The sequence below is a fragment of the Triturus cristatus genome, chromosome 5_1 (assembly GCF_964204655.1).
Source record: "Triturus cristatus chromosome 5_1, aTriCri1.1, whole genome shotgun sequence".
Taxonomy (NCBI): domain Eukaryota; kingdom Metazoa; phylum Chordata; class Amphibia; order Caudata; family Salamandridae; genus Triturus; species Triturus cristatus.
The window spans coordinates 216343250-216365876 of NC_140587.1; the positions used below are offsets into that span (position 1 = coordinate 216343250).

A 22627-nucleotide genomic window follows, 5' to 3' on the forward strand; every position below is an offset into this window, starting at 1 on the left:
TGGAAGCTGGCTCCATTTATGGCATGCCACTGGGTAGTTATACCGTGCACAGAGTCTAGGGGTTTCCTAATAGTGTACTGTGCTCATTGTAAGACCCAAGGTGCTCTATTAGTTGTAGTATGGGCGAGCAGCCTTAGGTATAACACAGAGGAGTGTAAGACATTTATTGCACACAAATGACCAATAACTGACACACAACTCAAAAAGGGAATCTATATACGTTTTTATAAAAATCTGTGTACTTGATTTTAAGACCAAGATCTTAGCCATAAGTTAAGTATGTTTTAGCTAAAAATACTTTATACTTTAAAAAGAGTTAAATTTTATCTTATGGAGGAAAACAATAATGTGGTTTAACAGGTAATTATAACACATAAAATTCCAGTCTTTGGGACCAAAGGTCAGCAAGGGTCAGGTGACGGTGGAAGGTCAAAATCGAAGTTCGCCCAATGCGTTTCAATGGAGACTGGGGGTTGCTTGAAGCCACACTACTTGCAGGAAGTAGATCAGTTGCAGGGGCCAAGCTTTGGGTGTTAGGATCAGCACAGGGAGGGGGGGGGGGCGCACAAAGCATCACCAAACATACACCGCCAACGGCACAAGGGGTGGCCGGGTGCAGGGTGTAATTTCAATGTTGGGCGCCAAGTGCTTTTCAATGGAGATTCTTCTTTTGGGAAAGAGGCTGCAGGCGTTGAACCGGAGGGTGCAGGCAAAAAACCAGCGACGGCACAGGTAAGTTGGGGTCACGGGCACCACTGGTCAAGCTCACCAATGACAAGGGGCTACGCGTGAAGGGGTGCCTTTAGACGTCCTGTTCCTTCTTACAGGGCTTGTAAGGGTTCGGGGAGCCTCCAGATTCATACTGCAGGTGCTGTCGTGGAGGTCAGGAGAGGTCAGCCAACGCGGGATTCGAGGTCAGGATCTCTGGAGAGACTTCACTGGACAGGTGAGCCACTCTGGCCGTGGGCGTCAGGTGCAAAGTAAGCAGGACTCGCAGTTCCAGATGGTGCAGGAGTCCTTGGAGTTGATTTCTTCTGAGCAGATACGCTGTCCACTGGAGATTGGAGTCGTCTTCGAAGGCAGCAGCCCGCACATGTTTTTCAGAGGTCGCTGGCTGCAAGACAGGTCGCCTTATTGGTTGCAGGCTCGTCTAAGCTGGAAAAAGGCGGGTAGGGCTGGGGCCAAGGCAGTCGTCTTCAGGCTTCTCTGCAGGGTCTGCTTTCGGGATGTCTTCGTAGGTCGTTGCAGATCTAGTTTCAAGGTCTGAGGGAGGCCTCCTAGAACTAGATTTACAGGTTTTTTGGGGGAGTAGCCGGTAGGGCCAATGGGCATTTAAACTGGGATTACTGCACCCTCAACTATGCCACCCTCCTGTGGGAGGGGGCATACTCCTAGTCCCCACATCTTCAAGATGGAGGGCACTAAAAAGTGTGCTTAACTTAATCTCTTCCACTTGAGAGGTGGGGTTGGTTAAGGTGGGCACACCTCCTAGTGTCTTAAGTTTTCCTGCCGGTTTTCCCTCCCAAAGTGGGGGTTTAAACCAGGGGCTGCCATCTGCTGATAGCAGCAGAGGCCTTTGACGCTTCCCCTTCGAGCACTGGGCCCATCCTGGGTGACACCTCTGCCTTGGATGTGCATTGTTTCTGGTCCCACAGAGCCAAGACTCTCCACCCAGGAGTTAAGAAACGTGTGTTTGTGGCAGGCTGCCTAATGCCAGTCAGTGCCCACACCAGGGTCAGTAGGTTTTCAGGGGACACCTCTGAAGTACCCTCTGAGTACATGGTGTAATAAATCTCACTCTGGCATCAGTGTGGTTTTATTACAAGAAGTTGTTTGGTACCAAATACTCCTGGCTTCAGGGAAGCCATCATGGTGTTTGGGAACTTAATTTGTCGAGTCCCCCAGCCCATGTACTCCTCATGGCTTCCATGGCACTTAAAATATTTAAGAATTGACTTAAATATTGCAGGGGCATATCTACTCCTGCAGATATGCCTTCACCTGTGGTATAGTGCACCCAGCTTTAGGGCTGTGAGGCCTGTTAGAGGGGTGACTTACCTATACCTTCAAATGGTGCTGACTGGAATGGCACCCATGCAGGTTGCCTTGTCAACTTTGTTGTTTTTCCCCTCACAAGGGCATGCAAGCTGTAAGGGCAGTGGCATGGTCCTAGTGAGGGGGGGTCTGAGGGCAATCTCTTCAGCTCCCAGGCTCTAGGTACCCAGTATACCACTAACTAGGGACTTACAGGGTGGCAGAAGTACCAATTGTGGATATGTTTTAGGTAAAAAGCACTGGCACAGGGGACCTGGTTGGCAGGGTATCCTGTTCACTACAATCAAAAACAGTCAAAGTGTGGGATAACCATGTCAATAGAGGCACTTTCTCCCACCTGATAATTAGTGCAATGTTGACAGGAAGTGCACTGGGTTCCTTCTAACCAGATTCCCAGTGCCAGATCTCTTCCCCTAAACTGTACAATTGTTTCACCAATTGGCAATACAGTTAGCACTCCCTGTCCCTAGTAAATGTTACCCGTGGTACCTAGGGCAAGGAGACTAAAGAGGATCCCTAAGGGCTGCCTTATGTGCCACCCTAGGGGACCCCTCACCAACCTCATGCAGACTGCCACTGCAGGTTGGATGTCTAGGTGCAGACAAAAGTGAAAACATGACCTGGCACACAGCCCTGTGTGCCATGCCTACAGACACTGCATACCGGATAGGTAAGCCAGCCCTACAATAGGGCTTACAGCCTTAAGGCAGGGTGCACTATGCTACGTGTGGACATAACTGTATGAGCAAATATGCCCTTGTGCTGTCCAGTCCAATTACTGCCAGTAAAAGTAACCAGGGAAGCCATTTTAAGTACATGTGCTGGGTAAAGGTAATAAAAACGAGTTCCACAGCTACACGATGACTTCACTGAAACTAAAGATGTTTGGTATATATTCCAGTGATGTATTTATTAATTCATGGACCCAGAAGGTGCCTTAGAGGTGCCCCCTGTAAACCTACCAACTTCTAGTGTGATGGCTGACAGGTGTAGACCAGCTTGCCACCACAGATGTGTTCATCCTCAGGCTAGTTCCACCCCTAAAGTGAGCTACCTGATGCAGTTGCGAAATTTGGGAACTCTGGAACAGGGTTATGCCCACTTTCCGTAGAAAGTGGTCATACAGGGGGCGTAATTACCCCAGGGGTGAGTAGCCCATTGGCTACTACCCTACATGCCCCTAACACCCCTAATTCTAGTATTTAGGTGAGCCCCTGGCACCACAAAATCAGATCCTGCTGACCTGAAAGTAAAGACTTAACTTGAGGAGCCGCAAGAGCAGAGGAGCAGCTACTGACTTGGCCCCAAACCTGCCGGTCTGCCTGCTGTCCTCGACTATTGGGCCAAAGTTGACTCTTCCTGAAGCTGCTGTACCTCAACAAGCCTGGGAGAACTGGCAGCCTTCCTCCAATGACCCAGGAACTCCTGAGGAATAGTAGAGTTGCATCCTTGCACCCTGCAGGCGACCCTAAGAGACCTATAAGGACTCAAGGCGCTAAAACCAGACACCACTGCACCCGAGCCGCCTTGCTCGAGTCGAAGTGGGTCAATGGTGCCAGTGTGGTGCCTGGACCCTCCATAGAGGAAATCCACCTTGGGGTTAGAAACTGTTGACTTCCTGACGCCGCCTGCAGCCTCTTTGTGCAGGCCCCCTCTACAGCAAGTGTCTGGTGACAAAAACCTGACGCCTCAGAACACCTCTGTACCCAGCAGACCTGGCCCGTGGAGAAGAGAACCCAAGGTGTCCCCATGTCCCCGAGCATCATGAGACCTGAGCCCACTTGGTGATTCAGCCCGACTGGCCTCTGTGCCTGCAGTGGCGTTGTGACCGCACCGATCCCCATTGATTTACGCGGGCCACCTGACGCTGTTTTTCACCTCTGCATCCGGCCGTCCCTGTGCTGCCTGAGGTAACCTGTGGGTGCTGCTTTGGACCTTGCCCCCTAGTCACCCTAAGCACTAAAGATTGGTCCCATAAGTCGTTGTGAAGTAAGTAACTGTATGCAGTATACGTCTTTCCTCCATTGGATAACATTACCGCTTTGCAGTAACTGTCGCTTTTTTGAAAACTAAACATTTCTAAACCAAAATTTACATCTCTAATTGTGGTGATCTTGGTGCCAAATATTATATAAGGATAGGCATTATTTCATAAATTGGTGTGCATCTTTGATAAGCTTAAGGCTGTTCGACCACACTACCCTCTAAGAGATCACCTTGGGTTTGCTAAAGCAAGCCCTGTCCACTTGTAAGGGATGCCTAGACTCTTTGCACTGTATACCTCTATTTGGTATAGTTTATAAGGAACCAGCTTCCTACAGGCTTTTAATGGTATTAGCCGTGACGTTTCTCAAGTTCTCCATGGTAGCAGCTGTCCCAGATGTGCCAACATGTATTTATCACAACTGTTTTAGGTCTCCCCTAGATAGTGCATGCACCGTCTCTTGAAGACCTTTTGTTTTATAACCGTGTGGTTCATAGCCACTCATTTCGTGCTATTGGTTGGCTTCATTGAAATTCTCATTTGCTTGCTTCTTATTGGTCAACTGCTTTAGGCTTACTTCCTCTTCATGTGTTTGTCCCTCCCCTTTGCATTACTCATGTCTTTCGACTGCTCATTTATTGGGTGCTACTTTTTTGTGCTTAAGCCCTCTACCAGAGTGCATCTTTTTCAGCTGCTGCCCATGTGTACTACTCCCCTTCCACCCCCCCCCGTGCCTCCTGCCCTCCTTCGTTCATCTTGCTTGAACCTCATCCTCCCTTGTTCGTGTTGCTGCTTGCTCACTTCCTCGTCCGCTTCCTTAGCTGTCCCTCAGCATTGTATTTAGGGCACTGAGAGCCATGCTTTTCTTCTTGGTCCACCAAAAAGAAACTAAGATAACCCTCTAAGGCCTACTACTTGCCATTTGATTCTGTATGTGATAATTTGTATTAATGAAATTAAGTGTTTGTTTAAAAAGTGGGGGGGGTGGTTCTGGTATGCTCCTGCTCACATCTGGAGGACAGTTACACGATACAGATCTGTACATTGCATCCATACTGCAAAACCATGGATGTAAGCTTTATTACCAGAAGTGTGATGCACAATTAACAGAAGAGCAGTGTCAGATAAATTAATGGAATATCATCTGTCTGCAGACCTTTTACTTTTGTCACCATGTTTTTTGTATTAAGTGTAAACACTGTTTTTATTAACAAACGTATTAGTAATGCTAACTGTCTATCTCTCCTTCGAGCCAATACAGGACATTTTTGTCCTATACATTTTGACAAGCTTACTAGGGTACTGGTCTGTCGCTCTACATTTGTGCAATATCAGTGATGTTGTCACTCCAAATGCTTTGTCTCAGCTGTAAATGTTGTAGAAATTATACCAGTGTGTTTTTCCCCATTAGACCACCAGTGTTTCAGCAACCAGTTATATTTCTTGGGGCAGACGTAACACATCCACCAGCAGGAGATGGGAAAAAACCGTCAATTGCTGCAGTAAGTACATAAATAGTTTTTTTTATTCCCACCCACTTAGACATGTTTCATAGTAATTTAAATATTTTAAAGTATGGGTGTTCAGTTAATAATGCATCTGGATTCTCGTTTTACTTTTAGACTTAACAGCATACAGTTCTAATTATTCATTTTATGAAGTAATTAAGATGACCGAGTGGGCCAGGATATAATTTTTTTAAATTACACCTACTCATGAGTACATACCGAAACAACATTTGTTAGAGATCAGCGTGGCCAGGTCTTCCAGGAGATCTTTGTTTTTTTCTATTGCAGCTGGGGAGCGGGTAAAGAGATGGGCCCTCTGATAAAGGTTCTTCAGTAAAGCATACTCGTAGGTAGAAATGTGTTCTTTCTTGTAGTAGAATTAGATATTCTTAGATAAGAAAGTGGGCTTGGTTGTACACATGCTGTGAATAACATCCAGGTGAATCCGATGTGTAGTATAAAAATAGAGGAATATTTTTGGAGACTTGTAGCAGCTCGCTGAGCTTGTATCACTCTCCCATATTCTAAGTGAGCGATCCTTAGTACATAAAATAGACACAAATATGTAGGATCCAACATAAGAATAGTTTAATAATATTTAAAAGTAGATTGGCTTAAGACATAGCAAACACATGTTTTGCTCGGTTTATGCATTCAGGTTTTTGAAGAATTGTATTTCAGGCAGTTCCAGCCAGGATGTGAACTACAGTTTCTGGGAGAATGTTTGAGTGAAAAATGGTTCAAATCAAAGTATGTTTTTATGTGCATTATATAGGCCCAGATTGATTTCAGAGTGGCTACCTAAATTTAACATTTTACTATCCACCGTAGTCATGCCAGTCCTTTTTGAGACATGACTATTGTCTGATAAATGGTGCCAAGCAGGCACTCTGGTAGCTTGTTGTCCTGAAAAAGAATTGTGAAGCATGTGAATCTGCAAACCACTCGCTTCTGAAGATAATTTTTCCCTCCAGTTATATATTCCCCACAATGGTATGCTTTAGGTTCACTTGTGATCCACCCTGTAGCCAAAATGAAATTGATCTTAAGTGTTTAATATATTTCATCTAAACCAGCATTTTCTATATTCCTAGACTCAGCCCAAGCCTTTTGTTTCTCACATTTGCTGTAAGTTTCCTTGTTCATTACAGTTGTAACAATTGTTTTAGTATTGATTTTACAGTCTCCAATATTTTCATTTTTTCTGAAATAGGTTGTGGGCAGTATGGATGCACATCCGAATCGATACTGTGCTACAGTCAGAGTCCAGCAGCATCGCCAGGAAATTATACAAGATCTAGCTGCCATGGTCCGGGAGCTGCTGATTCAGTTCTACAAATCAACACGGTTCAAACCCACCCGGATCATTTTTTACCGAGATGGTGTATCAGAGGGACAGTTTCAACAGGTCAGACATACATGTGTTAAGCAATCACCTAAACTTGACTTAAAACAGTTTTATTAGCGCAGCTTGGGCTTGGACATCAGACACCATCCCCAATATATTTTTCTAAACTTGTAGCTCATTTATCCTAAGTAATTAAAAACACTGGTATTGATCTCCTGGCTGGTATATTGTTAGGACGTGTGTATCTGATAGCTGCCTGCAAAAGACATAAATGGTAAAACAGGTGGGATTAAAGCCTTTCTGAACTCTACTTTCAGAGATTTGCTGAAAGATTAGACAGCCCACGCTAGGAGATGATGATAGACTGCCATCTACTGTTCTTGGTTTTAATTATGCTCAAGAACAGGGGCTGTATCGTGAACAATGTGCAGAATTGGTCGTGCACCCTCGGTTACACAGATGGAGCCTTTTTTTTTTTAAACAAGCCTTTATTGACATCATAAAGATCTGACACAGCTGGGTGCCTACATCCCCAACGGACCGGCACTGCGGCGCATAACATTCTTTGCCGAGGACAGTGGGGAAGCAAACACAGCAAGCTGCCTACAACCCCAAAGGGCCGGCCGCGTCAGGTGGGCAAGCATAACGGGTGATAATCAACTCGGGTTCTTAAACAAGTACCCCCCAAAACATCAAGTTCAATAAGTCACAGTAGTAACACCGTCTTTCGCCTGTTATGCCAACGCATTATCGATTTAGTCTCCACTCATCATTCAGCCCCATAGTTCCGTTACCCCGCAATTCCTTCCCCGGCCCTGCGCCACAATAAAGTGATCACTGCACCTCCATGTCTGGGAGATTCACATCGCCACCCCGTCGCTCCCCACCGCTTCCCTCGATCTCCCCTCGGCCAGGGTCAGGGTCCCCAGTGTCAGTGTGTGCCAAGAGATAAGTTAGAAGAGGGGCCCAGATATCTCTTGGGCGTGAAGAGGGTGGCATAAGTTCAGCATGTGTGTGTAACTGGTCCTGGCAATGTGTGAGATCGTTTATCCAGTCCTTGAATTTGGGAACACGACCACGCCCCCATTGACAGGCTATTTGTCGCTTCGCCAGCAGGAGGGCAATGGAGACATATCTCCGTATCGTGATTGGGACTCGTTCCGTGTACCCCAAGAGCACAGTAAGAGGATCGTCAGGCACATGCGCCCCAGATATTTCGTCAAGCGCCTGCAGTACCTCCCTCCAATATTCCCGAAGCCGCAGGCAGCCCCAAGCCAGTGTCCGAAGTCAGCCTCCCCCGCCCCGCATCTATCACAGCAGTCAGTGTCACGCAATTGCAAACGGTGTAGCCTAGCCGGCGTGTAGTTTAGGCGATGAACATATTTATAATGTATAAGGCGTAATCTGCTATTGGCAGATATGGCGCCCGTTTGGCGACAGCAATAGGACCATTGGTCCTTCGTGATGGAAATTCCCAATTCCGCTTCCCATGTACCCTTGGTTAGGGCCGGATCTCTCTCCCACTCTTCTTGAGTTGAGCAATACAGACGCAACACTACATTTTCCCCGGAGGAGTGTGCTGTAGGAGGGTGTGTAAAAGAAGCATAATGCGGGGGTTCCAACGGGAAACACTGAGTAAGCGAACGCATGTCTTGCCTAAGCCTCACATAATAGAACCGCTCCAACGGAGTGGGGGCCAGGGTACCAAAGAAGTCCTCACTATTTTTAAACTTTCCATTTACATACAATTGGCCCCAAGTAAGACAGGACAGTTTCCGCAACATACAGCGGCATCCCCCTTCTGTCGTGACTGGTAGGTCATGCCTCCCCTGTAATGGCGCTAATGGCGAGTAAAGAATAGGGCATTTAAGTCTGTGCGCCAGTTCGTGCCAGGCACTGGTAGTGCATTGTACCTTTGTAGATGCTAGGTGTCTAGGGACTGCGGTAGTGCTTAGATATGCTGTACATGGCGTAGGGGCCTTGTAGCCATCTTCTATTGCTAGATGAGGCATGTATGGGGGAGGGTGCATCCAGTAAGCCGCAAAGTGCGCTTGGGCGCATATGAAATATAATTCCATATCCGGGACTTATAGTCCTCCAGACTCAAACGGCCGAGTGAGAACGTCCCATGCCAGTCTGGGCTGCCTTCCACCCCACGTCAATCGGATCAGCTGATCTTTGATACTTTTTTAAAAAATATGCCGGCTAGGAGCATGAGGGATGTTGGTAAAAAGGTAGAGTAGTTTGGACAACAGTACCATCTTGATCAACGATACTCTAGCTGCCATGGAAGGAGGCATCGCAATCCATCTGTAGATCTTATCCGTAATAAGATCGAGTGCGCGCCCGTAGTTGGAGCGCATCAGTTCGTCCCGGCATCGAGAGATCCGAATGCCAAGATAAGTGACAGTATCGGAACACCATGTAAGAGGGAAATCCGGAGCGAACTCCAATGTGGCATCTGTAAGTGGGAATATTTGAGATTTCCCCCAATTCACAGTTATCCCAGATAGTTGGCCGAAAAGGATGAGCAAGCGGAGAATGGGATTAAGACTGACCGCCGGGTCCCGCAGGTATAATGTCAGATAATCAGCATAGAGGGAAATCAGAATCTACCTCTCTGGGTATATCATCGCAAACTCCCGGGACTGTTGCCGGACTTTAGCCGCCAAAGGCTCGATGGCAATGGCAAAAAGCAGGGGCGACAGGGGACATCTCTGCCGGGTGCCCCGTGTGATCGCAAAAGGGGCCGATTGAACTCCATTAACTATCACTCTAGCTCGGACTCCGGAATATAATAAATTGATCCATGCCAGGAAGGGGGCGGGAAATCCTATACGTTGTAAAACAAAGGCGTGGTAGTCCCATTCCAGGGAGTCAAACGCCTTGGTGGCGTCGAGAAATATTGCCGCCACGGTTAGATCAGGGTCTATATCGTGTAGTATCGCGAATAATATGCGCAAGTTATGGGACGTGCCTCTAGTGGGCATAAAGCCCGATTGATCAGGGAGCCCCAAAGCTGTCATAAGAGGACTGATCCGATTAGCGATCAATTTGGCCAAAATTTTAGCGTCCACATTTATTAAGGATAGAGGCCTGTACGAATCACAGTAGGTAGAGGGCTTCCCCGGTTTAGGTAGGGATATGATACGCGCCTCTCTCATTAAAGGAGGAAGGATACCAGTCTCCCGAGCCTCCTCGTATATGTGGCGCTGCACCGGAATGAGTAGGTGATGTAAAGTTTTATAAAATTCGGCCGGTAGGCCATCCGGACCCGGAGCTTTTCCGGATTGTAATTGCATTATAGCCGATATAATTTCTTCATCCTCGTGATGTCTCAACAGAAATTCCCTCTGCCCATCCCCCAACCAGGCGATCGCTGTATCCTCAAAAAAGGGGGAGAAGTCGATTGGCTGATCTCTATGCGTCCTATAAAGACCTCTATAGAACCTACGGAACGTCTCCACTATCTCAGTCGTATTACTATGCCTTTGACCATCCTCGTCCTCCACTCTAAGAATAATGTTTGCAAATTGCAGAGGTCTGATCAAGGACGCCAGTGTTTTCCCAGGTCTATCCCCCTCCCCGTATTGTCGCGCCCTAAAGTATTTCCCATTGTATTTGCATTCGCGTTCCGCTGTTTCGTGGTAGTCATTAAGCACACCGCGCAATCTAGCTTGCAATTCTGGTGTGGGGCTACTTTGCAATTCCTCCTCAATGTTTTTAAGTTCCGTCTCCAATCTACGCAGAGTAGATCGGATGTCACTCAATACCCCCCCACTCTTTGCAATACACAAGCCACGTATGGTCACTTTGAAAGCTTTCCACACAGTGGAGTATTGCACCACCGACTCCTCAATACGAGGGAAAAAATCCGTGATCTCCTGCTCTAGTTCCTGCTTGAAGACTAGATCTAATAACGAGAGGAGATTAAAGCGCCAACATAGAAACGGAGAGTCCACGTGCGGGGGGGGGGGGGGGGGGGCTATAGCAACCAGTACTGGAGAATGGTCCGAGTATGCCCGAGGAAGATGGGAGGTGTGTGTCACCCAGTGGGCTAAACCCTTGGTAATGAGCCAAGCATCAATTCTGGACCAGGAAGCCCGGGCCGTAGTGTAACAAGTGCCCTCCCGTCGCGATGTGTTTTTATGACGCCATGCATCAACCAGCTCATAGTCTGTCATTATCATCTTTAGGGTGGCCTGTGACTGGGAGTAGTGATGTGGTTGCGGGTGTGACCGGTCTTGTGTGAGATTAACTGTGACATTGAAGTCTGCCCCCCCTTATGTGTGTAGAACCGATCTCTAGGATTTTTCCCCAGAGCATGCGGAAAAATTCTGGGTCGTCCGAGTTCGGCCCATAGCAAGAAACAAATGTAAAGGAGTAGGTGGCCATTCTCCCCCAGAGAATGGAGTATCGGCCCTGCTAGTCCGTGGCGGACCCTATTGGGGTATAAGGAAGGGATTTCCTCACTAGGATACATGTGCCTCGAGCATAAGATGAATATGAGGAAAATCATGTATATCTGGCCCATCGAGCGGCAAATGTGGAAGGGGTGGCGGGGTTAAAGTGCGTTTCCTGCAGCATCGCACAATGTACGTCATGGCGGTCTAGGTAAGATAATGTGTCTGCGCTTGCGAGGTTCCCCCAGTCCTCGTACATTCCATATGAGGAAGCGAAATGCGGTGTGTCTTGAATGTTCAGCCATGGCAGCGGCTGGGATAACACTTATTTAAGCGGCGAACTGACGCAAACTGGTAGAAATAGCTAGGCATTAAAATGGCAATCAAGGCAAAGACATGTAAAATATCACACATTTGTTTGTTTTTCACATGTTTAAACACAACATTCCCACCCCCCTCCCACATCAGCAGCCCAATCCTGCTGTGGTAGTATACCCCCCCCCCCCCGCCATTTCCCTCATGCCATGGTCCCAACAGGGGAGAATGACTCAGCCTGAAACAAAACTTGCAATGAAGCAACAAAACCATTCTGATAAGGGTTCACCTGTGAGGTGGAGTCCAGAGGGCGTCCATGAGTCTTCCTCGCCATAGCGAGGGTGTTCGGGCGATCAAATGTAAGGTCATCTCGTTGCGATTCCCAGTGCATCCTGCAAGCTCGCAGACAGCACCCAACACAGCATCATAAGGACAGGGTGTAGTAGTCGGCTCTGCTTCCGACAGTCAGGGGGCAAGGGGGCAACCCTCCCACCTCCAAAGCGCACCAGAAGCACCAGGGTCTCTGTAGGAGTGTCTAATCTCTCGTGCACTGAGGTCGGTGGACCGGTCTCCCGGGGGGGAAATTGTCCTTCCTCACTCCGGTCCCCGCCACACAACGGAGTCCAGACACCCCTATTCGAGCAAATCCTCTGTTCGAGGCATGTGGGCTGCTGAATTCATATCTGTGCATAGATCGCCGCCTAGTGTTGGGTCCGGATGTTTGCACGTTGTTGTCCTGGAAGAGTCTTCGAAGTATCCTGGGATAGGTGACTCCTCCCCTGGACTACAGTGCGCATGGGCATCCTCTCCATCCTCAGATTGTTTTTTTCCGCCATTGGGTTCGGATGTGCTTATCTTGACTCAAGTTAGGAAAAACTTTTTACAGGCCAAAAGGCCTTTAGTTCGCGTCGGTACTGTTCCCGATCGGTATCGATAGTTATTTGTTAGTTTACTAACTTCAAAAACAACTTTTTCGCATCTTACCCGACCATCGACCCGACATAGACGATGGAATCGAGGACACCATTCAAGCGGTGTCCTGTATGCAATGCGAAATATCCCCATGTCGACGTCCACCCGGTGTGCAACAAATGCCTTTCACCGGATCACGACGAGTCCACATGTATGGCCTGTGCCCGATTCCGATCCAAGAAGACTCTCCGGAATCGACGAGCAGCGAGACTTAAAGCGCAGCACGCGGCACCGGCCCCGACCAACATCTTCAGCGCCGAGGACGAAGAGGTCGAAGAAGTGGAGAACCTACCCTCCAGCCCCGCTTCCGAACACGACTCCGGATCGGAAGACATCGAAGAACGACTCTTTCACAGAGACGAAGCCGACACCGAGGTAGGAGACTACAATGAGGCCTTAGGGGCCGAAGAGAGTAGCTCCGGTGACGAGCAAGGCCTACCCGTACAGACTGAGGATATCCCAGTGCATCAGTCTATGGCTCCGGTCGAGGGATCGCCTTCGGGCCTTACCCAAGACCTATCCCGCAGTTCTTCGGCCCCGCCCTCTGGCCCGGCCTCGGACATTCAGCGGCAGCCATTACTACCCAAAACGACTGGTTTCCCTTCATCGAAACCGAAAGCCGTATTGGTCCATCAGAAACCGAAACTGAAAGTGACACTGGTCGGATCGAAGCCCACCACACCTTCGACGCCAGCCAAACCCGTCGGCACCGACCGCACCAAACGGGACTTCGGTGCCGAGCTTGCAGCAGCCGACGTCGGCGCCGACACACGGAAAAAGACCATCGGTACCGCCAAACCGCCTCGGCTCCCGGCACCGACACAATCGGCTCCGGCCACAAAGGTCAAAATGGCTGCTGCGTCTCACACCGCTTCGAAAGCAGCACCAAAGGCACAATCATCGACGCCGTCGACAGCTACTACCTCTCCTCGACTCGATGACCCGGTGGCGCCGAAGAAGTCCACGCCCGCCTCTACAGAACCGGTCGGCGCCAAAGAACCGTCGGCGCTCCAGGTGCAGCAAGTTGCAGCGTCCTTGCAACGCATCAAAGACAAGGCAGCCCTCCAGGACACGTCAGGCTCCGAGCCGAAAAAAGCTCAAAAAGCTTCTCCGGCACCGGGCAACATCACTTTTGGCCTACCACCATCCACGGCCCCAAAACGGTTCGAAATCAGAACACGTGTCACCCACACCAGGATCACACCTGCCGAACGCTCTCCTGTGGAGACGTCACCATCGCACATCATCGATGCCGACACCGGCAGAATGATGCTCCACAAGAGGAGAATAACTTCCGAGCCAGCTTTGGACTCCTACCGGATCCCGCTAAAGAAAAAGCTGCCAGTGGATTCGGAACCAGTTCTTTACGAACCTCTCCATACCTCTTACCAACATCCACTGTCCTTCTCTCCAACACACTCCGAAACCAACGTTTTGGAGGACTACATGGGTGACCACGTCCCCTACCCCGGGGAGATGGACCCTCCAGGCCAACAGGACCCTGACCAGGCTTGGGATGACCCTGTAGACCCGGGTGCACCTATGGATACACAGGACACGCAGCTATATGGCGCAAAAACGTCTCCCACAGAGGACACTGCCGCATTCAACGCCCTCATTGAACGCGCTGCGGCCAATCATGGTGTGCAACTCCACTCTGACACCATCGAGGACGATTTTCTCATGGATACTTTCGCATCCTCAGAAAGGAATATCAAAACTCTACCCATGTTGAAAGGTGTCCTCAAACCAGCAAAGGACATTTTCAAAGAACCCACCAGGGCAAGAGTAATAAACCCCAGGATCGACAAGAAATACAGGTCGGCGCCTGGGGACCCTACCTACATTAGAGGCCAGTTGCCTCTGGATTCCATAGTAGTCGCGAACGCTCGCAAACGGGCGCACTCGCAGACAACAGGGGATGCTCCTCCCCCGGACAAAGAGTCCAAGGTGCTAGAGACCTCCGGCAAACGGGTTGCAGCCCAAGCAGCTAACATATGGCGTATTGCCAATACTCAGGCGCTCCTAGCTCGCTACGATCGCGCACATTATGACACATTAGAAACATTACTCCAACATCTCCCTGACCAATACAAAGAGGGAGCAGAGATCCTCATCAGGGAGGGACAACTCCTCACGAACGCATCCATTAAGTGTGCACTGGATGCCGCAGATACAGCTGCCAGAGCCATAAACACTAGCGTCATGTTACGACGACACGCCTGGTTACGAATCTCCGGATTCAAACCTGAGGTACAAAATAACATCCTCAACCAGCCGGTCAACCCCGACTACTTATTCGGGCCAGAGGTTGACACCACCCTAGAAAAAATAAAAAAGGACACAGACACTGCAAAGTCCATGGGGGCTCTCCAAACGCAGACCTTTCGGAGCGGCTCCTTTCGTCGCCCCGGAAATAGAGGAGCAGGTAGAGGACAGGGGTCACAGCAAACCTACAACAAAGGAAACACACAAAGTTCCTACGATAAAAACACCCGGGGTGGATATCGTGGCTCAAGCACAAAGGGCAGAGGACGCGGATATGGCAACACCAGGTCCTCCCCCAAGAACAAACAGTGACGCCCTCTCCCTTCCTCCCGACCACATAACACCTGTCGGGGGAAGGCTACAAAGGTTCCTGTCCACGTGGAACTCCATCACCACGGACAGGTGGGTCAAAGATATTATCAAACACGGTTACTGCCTAGAATTAACCTCCACTCCACCCACAATACCGCCAAAACACCGTCCTATGTCCTCAGAGCACTTAACGCTATTACAGCAGGAAGTGCTAAGTATGCTACAAAAAGGCGCAATAGAGGTCGTACCCGTCCACGAGCAAGGTACGGGGGTGTACTCCCTGTATTTTTTAATACCGAAAAAGGATGGGTCACTCAGATCTATACTAGACCTGAGACCCCTCAACCGCTACATTCTCTCGGAGCATTTCCACATGCTCACCCTGCAACAAGTCCTACCACTGCTCAAACAGGGAGACTTCCTAGCCACGCTAGACCTCAAAGATGCGTATTTCCACATACCCATTCACCCATCACACAGGAAATATCTCAGGTTCACTATTCAAGGGCAGCACTACCAATTCAAGGTTCTTCCCTTCGGCGTGACAACAGCGCCCAGAGTTTTCACAAAGTGCCTGGCTACTGTGGCCGCACATCTACGAAGGCAACACATTCATGTCTACCCCTACCTGGACGACTGGCTTGTTCAAGCAAAGTCAGCCCAGCAATGTGCCAGCCACATGACCCGCACCATTCACCTTCTTCACAGTCTGGGGTTCTCACTAAATTACCCAAAATCCCATCTCCAACCCGCACACGTACAACAGTACCTAGGTGCGACCATAGACACTCTGGCGGCCACAGCTCAGCCAAATTTAGTGAGAATCAACAGCATGCAAATGCTGATTTCCAAGTTCAAACCCCAACACTCCCTTCCCGCGCGAGTTTTCATGCAGTTGATAGGCATGATGGCCTCCTGCATTTTCATAGTCCCACACGCGAGACTACATATGCGCCCACTTCAGGAGTGCTTAGCACGTCAATTGAATCAGGCTCAAGGGCAACTAAAAGACCTAGTGTTGGTGAGCGGTCGGGCATATAACTCTCTGCATTGGTGGAATCCACAAAACCTTTGCAAGGGCCGACCGTTCCAAGAGCCTGTTCCACAAATAATACTGACAGCGGACGCGTCTCTCCAGGGATGGGGAGCTCATGTACTCAATTACACAGTGCAGGGACTATGGACAACACAACAAAAGAAGATGCACATCAACCTTCTAGAACTGATGGCAATCTTCCTGGCTATGAAAGCATTCAAAGTACACTTGTGCAACAAAGTCGTGTTGATCCGGACGGACAACATGACCGCCATGTACTACATACAGAAGCAGGGAGGAACACACTCTCCACAGTTGTCTCATCTGGCTCAGAGCATGTGGAAGTGGGCCATTCAGAGGAACATGTTCCTCATGGCGGAACACCTCCCCGGCAAGGACAACCAGATGGCGGATCTGCTCAGCAGACACAGCCACCAGATGCACGAGTGGGAGTTACACCCATCAGTACTCCAGCCGTACTTCCAGTAGTGGGGTCATCCAGACATAGATCTATTAGCCACAAGCGAAAACGCAAAATGCCAAAGCTTTGCCGCCAGGTTCCCACATCCGCAGTCGCAGGGCAATGCGATATGGATGAACTGGTCCGGCAGATTTGCGTACGCTTTTCCCCCAGCACCACTGATACCGCTGGTGGCACGCAAACTCAGACAACACTCACTGACACTCGTCCTGGTTGCTCCAACGTGGGCACGCCAGCCATGGTACACCACCTTTCTCGAACTTTCCGTGGTGCCGCATCAAAGACTGCGGATCAAACCCGCGCATTTGACGCAGAACCATGGAGAGATTCAGCACCCAGATCCGCAACAGCTGAACCTGGCAATCTGGCTCCTGAAGTCCTAGAGTTTGGCTACCTAAACCTGCCACCTGACTGTATGGACATCATTAAGGAGGCCAGGAGACCCACTACCAGGGCTTGCTATGCAGCCAAATGGAAAAGATTCGTCATTTATTGCAATAATAATGACATTAACCCGCTAGACGCATCCATCCAAAACATAATTTGTTACCTCTTACACCTATACCGATGCAATCTGGCATACACCTCAATACGTGTCCATTTGACCACAATATCAGCCTATCTCCAGAACAGGCAGCACCTCTCTTTATTCAGAGTGCCAGCCATCAAAGCATTCTTGGAAGGACTCAAACGAGTAATTCCTCCAAGCCACCCACCAGCTCCAATGTGGAACCTCAACTTGGTCCTCACACGCCTGATGGGTCCACCCTTCGAACCTCTACACTCATGCGAGATTCAATTCCTCACCTGGAAAGTAGCTTTCCTCGTAGCAATCACTTCTTTGAGGAGAGTTAGTGAACTCCAGGCACTAACCGTTCAAGAGCCATTTATACAGGTTCACGCCAACAGGGGTCGTACTACGTACCAACTCCAAATTCATGCCCAAGGTGATATCGCAGTTCCACATGAATCAAACTATTGAACTGCCTGTTTTCTTTCAAAACCCACAAACTGTCGCAGAAAGAGCACTCCATACACTAGATGTAAAGAGAGCCCTCATGTACTATATCGACAGGACTAAGGTCTTTAGGAAGACTAAACAACTTTTCGTTGCCTTTGCCCCACACCACAAAGGTAACGCTATCTCCAAAGCAGGTATAGCCAGATGGATCGTTAAATGTATTCAAATTTGCTACCAAAAGGCTAAACGCACATTAATGATTCCCCCACGAGCCCACTCAACACGTAAGTTAGGGGCCTCCATGGCTTTCCTGGGAAACATTCCTTTGCATGATATATGTAGAGCAGCCACCTGGTCCACTACACACACATTTACCAAACACTATTGTGTTGATGTGCAATCAAAACAGCAGGCAGCTGTAGGACAGGCTGTTCTCAAAACTCTTTTTCAGACCGCTGCAGCTGGCACTGGTAGCCGCCGCTAATAGGAGGTACTGCTATGTATTCTATGCACAGATATGAATTCAGCAGCCCACATGCCTCGAACTGAATATGCTACTTACCAGTATGCATCTGTTCTTGGCATGTAGGGCTGCTGACATTCATATCGCCCTCCCTCCTCCCAGGCGCCTGTAGCAGCTGCAGCTCTCAGAATTACTGTAAGCATGGTCATCACTTTCTGTATCTACTCCATCACTGCCACAATGGCGAAAAACAATCTGAGGATGGAGAGGATGCCCATGCGCACTGTAGTCCAGGGGAGGAGTCACCTATCCCAGGATACTTCGAAGACTCTTCCAGGACAACAACGTGCAAACATCCGGACCCAACACTAGGCGGCGATGTATGCACAGATATGAATGTCAGCAGCCCTACATGCCAAGAACAGATGCATACTGGTAAGTAGCATATTCAATTTCAGTGGCCGCTTGAAGGGTTCACCGTGTGAAGAACACTGTGAAGCAGCATCTGATTATTCGACATCTGAGATGCCTCTTCTTCCCCCCCCCCCCCCCCCCGACGCCAGCCCCCCAAGCTCTCCAAGGAGGGGGCGGGCCAGGAATCGCAGCATATGGACCTTTGCAGCAGGGGCCCGTTGGGTCGCTCGATGGTCTCCGCAGCGCTGAGATTTGTTTGTGTCCACTACTTGGTAGCCTTCCCCGGCTTCCGGAATCGCACAGAATTAGTGTCCTTAAAGGACTCCAGTAGGACAGTCCTCTGCCCAGAGCTCAGCTTGTCCCAGCCTCCCTCCCCCTCACATGCTTCCTGCCCTGGTCTCAATGCTGTTGCCAATGGGGGGGTTGGGAGGGATGCTCAATTAGGATCAGAAAGACCGTCCTCTGCTTGGGCCCCTGCTCAGGCCTACGCTCTCGTTATGGCCTCACTGTCCGCTGCAGGGTGGGGGAGAGGGGAGTCCCGCCACCCCGCGCTCCTCACCTCCGCTCCAAAGCAGGCGCAGCCTTGACCGGCGGTTCGATCCCCGCCGCCCTCAGCACCGGAGGCCACCCATGACACAGGGCGCTCTTGCGCTCTAGGATCCTGCGGCCCGAGCCGCGCTCAGGCAGGTTACTTCGTCCGGTTTCCAGCGCCTGGCAAGCCAGACGCTCAGGTCCGACCGCGTCTCGCAGAGACCGCTCACCGCAAGTAGGTCTTCTCACCGGGTAGTCCCTCGGGACCGCAGCCCCCGCTTTCTCCAGCGGCCCAGCAGGTCGCAGCTGAGCTCCGAATCCTAGCGACCAGGGGGCAGGCAGCCCAAGTACCTCTCCGCACCCAGCAGTATTTAGGTAGAGACTTTTCCCTGGCGTAAGTGAGCGACGATCTCACCCGGGAATCTCCATACCTGCAAATACGGACGGGTCAACTCCGCCGATATAGTGTGCACGGCACTCCCCCAGGCTCAAGCTGCCACTGCCTCCATGTTGTGCACGCCAGGCGCCAGGGATGTCCCGCAGTTTCCAAAGAGCATTAGGCCTGTGGTACTGCTTTTTCAGGGAGTTTTTTCTTCTTTCACAGTCCGATGCACAATACTAATCATTACCCGTTACGGCATGTCCAGATGTCCAGGATATTGGACGGATCCGGGCCCGAACCGAGTGCGGCCATCTAGCTTGGCGCCCCCCGCAGATGTAGCCTTTTTTCTGTGATATATGCACCTGCTTATTAGCTTTCCTTCATAACTTCTACTGCGATTAGCAGACATACTTGTTTAACATTTATCGTTCATGACTGCAGAGTTCATGAACTGAGAATGAGACAAAAACATTTCTTGCTTTTCTTTTATCTTTATTTCATGTGGCCTACCTGATGAAAAATGTAATTGTGGATTTGTGCTGATCACAAGATAGGGTTGCTGATGAGATGTATAAATCTCCGCGTTAGAGCACATGTCCAAACAAAAGATGCACAGACCTGTTTTTGCACCAACTCTCATTGTTCATTATACAGTCCTAGAGCTTCTGATTAGCTGAGCACAGAAAAAATTGATGTCTTATGCTGCACTATCAGGTTATGGATGTAATGCCAGAGTGTGTGGGCCAGATTCAAAGATGAGGATGAAACCTAGTAAATGTTACTCTAGAGGACATTGGAAGCTTGCAAAATTTAAATTGTGGAGCGCAGTAATGGGGTTTCCTTCCCACAGGCCAAAGAGGATTGTTCATTCTGTTTGTCGATTGCCTAAGATAAAGTTAATTGGCATAATTTAGGCCAGAAATGATTGTGTTATTGTAGTGCCTCGTAGCTACTTCAGAGAACTTACCAGTCGGCGAGGGTAGTGCATTGGAGAGGATGATCCTTCAAGTAAAAGCATTAGATGAGGTGGACAGTTGCAGACTTTTGTGATAAATAGTTTGTGTTCCAATGATTTGTTTGAGAAGTTGTCCACGTTTTGTGAATAGAGTGCACAGGGGACAAGCTTGTGCATTGGATTCTACCTCAAATCATTAGTACCTCATCAGGTGCATTATGTTTGTCTTGGATGGTAATCACTGCTATCTCGTCAGTCACTATGACTGAATTACTTTAGTGAGCTAAAGCAGTATCAGATCATCGGAAGTCTTTTGAATTTAACCAAGTTTGTTCTATTGTGCCATGACGATATTCATGTACTTCTCTCAATTGATATTCTGAAATTATTCCACACTTGAGTCACTCGCTCGTGTTTCTTCTTCTTTCTCTCCTCTCTTGTTTTAGCTTCCCCCTTTTTTTCTCCAGCTTTCTCTGTATCCTTTCATGTTCTCCCATCCATTTATAAGTCTTGCTAATTCCTTTACAATCAGTCTAAAGCTCCCACGTCCCGTTTCTTGTATTTCTTTATCACTCTTTCATTTTACAATTTCTGCACAATCTCTTGTGCAAATCCACACCAAACTCATCCGCTGATACAAGATTCCCAAAGGTGTTAAGTGCACACTTTGCTCCTTCTTTACTCAAATATCTAATTTCTTTAATATAGTATTTTATCTTCATGAACAGTACCATTCACAATTTTTCCCTTATTGATTTAAGTCTGACAGTTTATTTTGGCCTTGTCGTTGCTGGTACTTAGGTTTAGCAAAATGGGACTCTGTTTTCTTGCTCCCCTCTCCTGTCAGGGCGGACTTTCCCCATCACTACACAGAGGTGGACCAAAATTCAGCAAGTCACTTAAAAATCCACCCTCCTCATCTGAACTACTAGAAAGCAATTTTTTTACTTTTTTTTTTTAATTCTTAGATTTTTTCATTAATTTTATTTTTATCCATTTCCATAACAATCACAATAAATTCTTGCACACCCTCTATCGTGCTCGTTTGCATTTGCCTTCTATCATCTGTCTAATGACTCACTGCTTTTCTAACCTGACCGGTCAACATTTTGTTACGTTCCTTCTCATTTGCCGCAAAAGCCCATTCAGTCAGTGCCTCGAAATGTGCATGTCTAGGGTGTGTTATTGCCTCGTACATAGTATGCCTAGATAGTCAATCTTATTTACTTTAAAAGTACCATTCAGAGGAACTTAAATAAGTTTATCATCAGTAGTAATCTTATCCCATTTACGGAGTCATAGACTGCTATGAAGACCTGAATTTATCAACATGTAATGAGCAGGTAATCAAACAGTTGTGACCTGTTTCCAAATGGTAACCTTTTTCAGTAAAATTAAGCTGAGAAACACAAGCAGCTAACCAATCGGAATTCGGTTTAAAAAATGAAACTTGAAGCGCAAAGTTACAGCATTTCAATAAGCACACTTCAAAACTATTTCAACAGTTTATGGAAAACATTACAGTGCAATGTAAATTTAAAATTCAACATGATTGTTGCACATTGACGACTAAGCAGCATTAAGACAGAAGCCACCACGCCGCTAAACAGTTATTCACTCAATCACATAACTCATGCCGCATAACAACCCACATTACAAACACCTTGCGCACAAGTCAAGCCGTAGTTATAGTCGCATAAGGGAACCTCGGCAACTGCTCCAACTAAACCGGTTCATCCGAGCGACTCTGGGATCTGAGAACCTATTTTGAAAACATCTTGTTTGTTCTATCTATCCTCTTCTAAGGAAACTATGTGTTCGAGGCATATGAGCTGCAGAATTCATACTGTTGCATAGATCGCCATCTGGTGTTGGGCTCAGATGCTTGCACCTTGTAGTCTTGGAAGAAGTCTTTTGTCGTCACGAGATAGGTGACTCCTCCCTTGGACGATAGTGCGCATGGTCATCGACTCCATCCTTAGATTGTTTTTTTCCGCCATCGGGTTTGGATGTAACTTCAGCGCTTCGTTTCAGTGACGTGTTTTCCTAACCTTTGCAACGCGCTGTGAGAAAGTGGCTCTGTATATACTGTCCCAAATAAGTACAGGGTGTACAGAGTCCACAGTCCCCAGAGGTTTGGCAGAGGCTAAAGTTAGATATAACCTTACTCTCTAAAGTGGTAGCTTGGTCGATCAGTAAGGCGGTATCAGAGGACAGTGTAAAGCATTTGTTGCACACA

General features: G+C 48.5%; 1 protein-coding gene across 4 annotated transcripts in view; it reads left to right on the plus strand.

Annotated features, from left to right (window-relative positions):
- Nucleotides 1–22627, plus strand: part of AGO2 (argonaute RISC catalytic component 2) — a 524350-nt gene that overhangs the window by 361502 nt on the left and 140221 nt on the right. For all 4 annotated transcript variants that reach the window (XM_085604853.1, XM_085604855.1, XM_085604857.1 and 1 more), the window contains exons 14-15: nucleotides 5451–5541; nucleotides 6761–6955. In XM_085604853.1, coding sequence (XP_085460979.1) covers nucleotides 5451–5541; nucleotides 6761–6955 — 286 coding nt within the window. The remainder of the gene's footprint in view (nucleotides 1–5450; nucleotides 5542–6760; nucleotides 6956–22627) is intronic.